General features: G+C 41.0%; 1 protein-coding gene across 3 annotated transcripts in view; it reads right to left on the reverse strand.

Moving 5' to 3' along the window:
• The window catches only part of UBE2E3 (ubiquitin-conjugating enzyme E2E 3), a 62,623-nt gene extending 60,647 nt beyond the window's left edge, over positions 1 to 1,976 (reverse strand). For 2 of the 3 annotated variants that reach the window (XR_663951.1, XM_009332295.1), the window contains exon 1: positions 1,774 to 1,973. Coding sequence is in view for 2 of the 3 variants with exons in the window: in XM_009332295.1 (XP_009330570.1) it covers positions 1,774 to 1,967 (194 nt within the window). In the remaining variant the exon portion in view is untranslated. Of the gene's footprint in view, positions 1 to 1,773 lie in introns of all 3 variants that reach the window. The other variant, XM_009332283.1, reaches the window with a different exon arrangement.
• Between the last annotated feature and the right edge of the window lie 546 nt (positions 1,977 to 2,522).

The raw sequence follows: 2,522 nt of genomic DNA on the forward strand, positions 1-2,522 counted from the left end.
CTGCGACCGAGGCTGAAGAAGTGAACCGCGCTGGCAGCAGACACTCTTTTCACAATATTTTACCCACTACTTTGCAGTGTGTTTAAAAAGTGGATTTGCAGATCTGCCAGGCTGTCTCTGTTAGTGGAATAATCTCTCTAGATCAACTTTGCTTCTCTCCATACCTTCTGCTGCCTTTCTTCCCCCAACCTTATACAGTAGCTGTATTTACATGATAAAAAGTGATAAAATAACTTGAGATAATCTGTGCTTAGCTTTACTCTATTACAACCATTCCCAAGGTGTTAAAATCCGGAAGAGGAATACCGAAAAGAAACTTTTTGTCAATTTAAGAGTTTATTCAGGTACATAAGTGGTGTAATTTCAAGAGACGTGTGGTAAATTCCTCTTAAAAATATCAAATGAGACTTCACTTCAGAAGAGGACCCACACGAGCAAGACTGTGAATTTCATGTGAATAGCAAGTGTTAAAATATGAGCTAACAGAAACGGCTCTTGCGCGCCCTTGCACTAGTACCAGTAAGTTCAGTCAGACTACTGAACTATTTGAGATGTACAGAATTAGACTTGCAGCAATTAAGTAAAATAAAGGCAAGAGGGGAAGACTCAGTCCCGAAAGCATGCATCTCAGGCTTTTCAAAAAAGATAAGTAATAACAAATTGCAAAGCCTACACAGTAGTTCCAGAACTTTTCTTTCTTTAGCCAGTCCTATTTCAAAGGGTTTCTTTAACAAGCTCAAAAGTCATCGAAGCCACGCAGTCATACTCTGCAGCAATTTTAACACATTTTGAAAAGTATTTATTGAATTTAAGTCCAATACAAAATTACTAAAGTGTTCCTAAAAGTTAGAACTAGAGCATTCACGCTGAATAAGCAAAACTTGAAGCTACTACAGCTACTCTACAGCTTTTCTTGCTACAGGATATTTGTAAACGTTTGTAAAGAAAAGCAACTCCAGGGAAAGGACTGGAAAGTTATGTTTCACCTCCGAAGACCACTGGAATCACAGGATTTAAAGTCTGCTTATTTCACACAGCTGAACTTACAGAAAATTATCAGAGTGCATGTCTTGAGAGCTGGACTGCCAGTAACTTTATATGCAAATAAAAATGCAACAGATATCACTAAACAAGGTTTCTGAAGATTTTGATATTTAAAGGTAGAGGCTACCTGTAGAACCCCATGGTTTGAATCTGCAGATCCTAAGGGAGAAAACTCGCCCAAATTTCTCCTGAAAGAACTGCAGAATGAACCCATGACTTCAAGGTGTGTAAGGCTCTCTCGTGCATTGACATGAAAAGCGAGTCATAAGGCCCACAGAAGCCACTGGGGGTTTGTGACTTCTTTAATTAAAGAGCATTGCTTGTCATCAGTCTACAGACCATAATAAAATCCACCAGGAGGACTCCACCCTATACCAATCAGGCCTGGAAATCTAACTCTGAAAAAGATAGCCAAAGCTGACACTCTCTCGCGCATTTTTGCAAATACGAAACTTATTTAAGGTGCCCCCCCCAAGCCAGCCTGTAAGTTACCAAGTTCTCAAACAACTCTTACAAGACGTATGACAAGCCTGTGTAATTATCACCCCAATAAGACCTGGATTAATGAAGATACTGCCTGGCAGGCTCCTGTAGTACAAAAGTTGGTACTTCACTCTTTTCCACATAGCTTTACAAGAAGAACCCCCCTGCCTTGAGAAGTGCAATGCAAGTACTGTGACTCAAAATACTGTGCAAAAATACTACAGAATGTTTTACTGTCCCCTTTACCTTTTAGCACTAGTAGATAGCTTAGCAGTAGTTTTGCTGGATAGTTTGGTGTTCTTCTTCTGCTGGGTGGCAGAGGGTTTTCGTTCTTCTTGCTCTTCGGGTTCAGGTGCAGGTGGATCCCTCTGATCGGCATCTGAACTACCGCTGCTGGTACTCGGACTTTCATCGTCTGACCTCTGCCTATCACTGGACATCGTGGGGGACTTTTGGGGGAAGGAGAGGAAAAGGGGCAGAGTTAATACAACAGGCAGGAGTCTCTCTTGCCATTCCCCAAGTTCCAGAGAACACTTGAATCGATGACAACTCCGTTTCGCGGAGAAATTAACCAAAATATACTTCTTTGTCTCCTCCCCAAGGGCTGCAGTTTGACAGCTACAAAGCAATATTTACACTTCTGAAAATACAGATATTTCCAATTTCTAAACCCACTCGCATTTTTTTCATACTTTAAACAATATGCCAATTGTCGACTTTGTTCTAAGGCAGGAGACAGATTTAGCAGGGTACTTAGGCAATGAACATTAATAACTTATGACACATTGTAAATAACAGACCTCACTGAAAATGTTTTTAAAAAGTCACTAATGCCCTGTAAATATTTACACTGGAGCGGAGCATTTTATTGGGTCCAAACACCAGATCCCCCCCTCTCCCCCTCTCTCCGAGAAAATATATTGCCAATAACACTTGGGTTGATTTCAGATGGAAACGTACACTTGCTCGGTGCATTTAAAGGGCTGGGCTGGGCG

The sequence above is a fragment of the Pygoscelis adeliae genome, unplaced genomic scaffold, assembly GCF_000699105.1.
Source record: "Pygoscelis adeliae isolate BGI_AS28 unplaced genomic scaffold, ASM69910v1 Scaffold160, whole genome shotgun sequence".
Classification (NCBI taxonomy): domain Eukaryota; kingdom Metazoa; phylum Chordata; class Aves; order Sphenisciformes; family Spheniscidae; genus Pygoscelis; species Pygoscelis adeliae.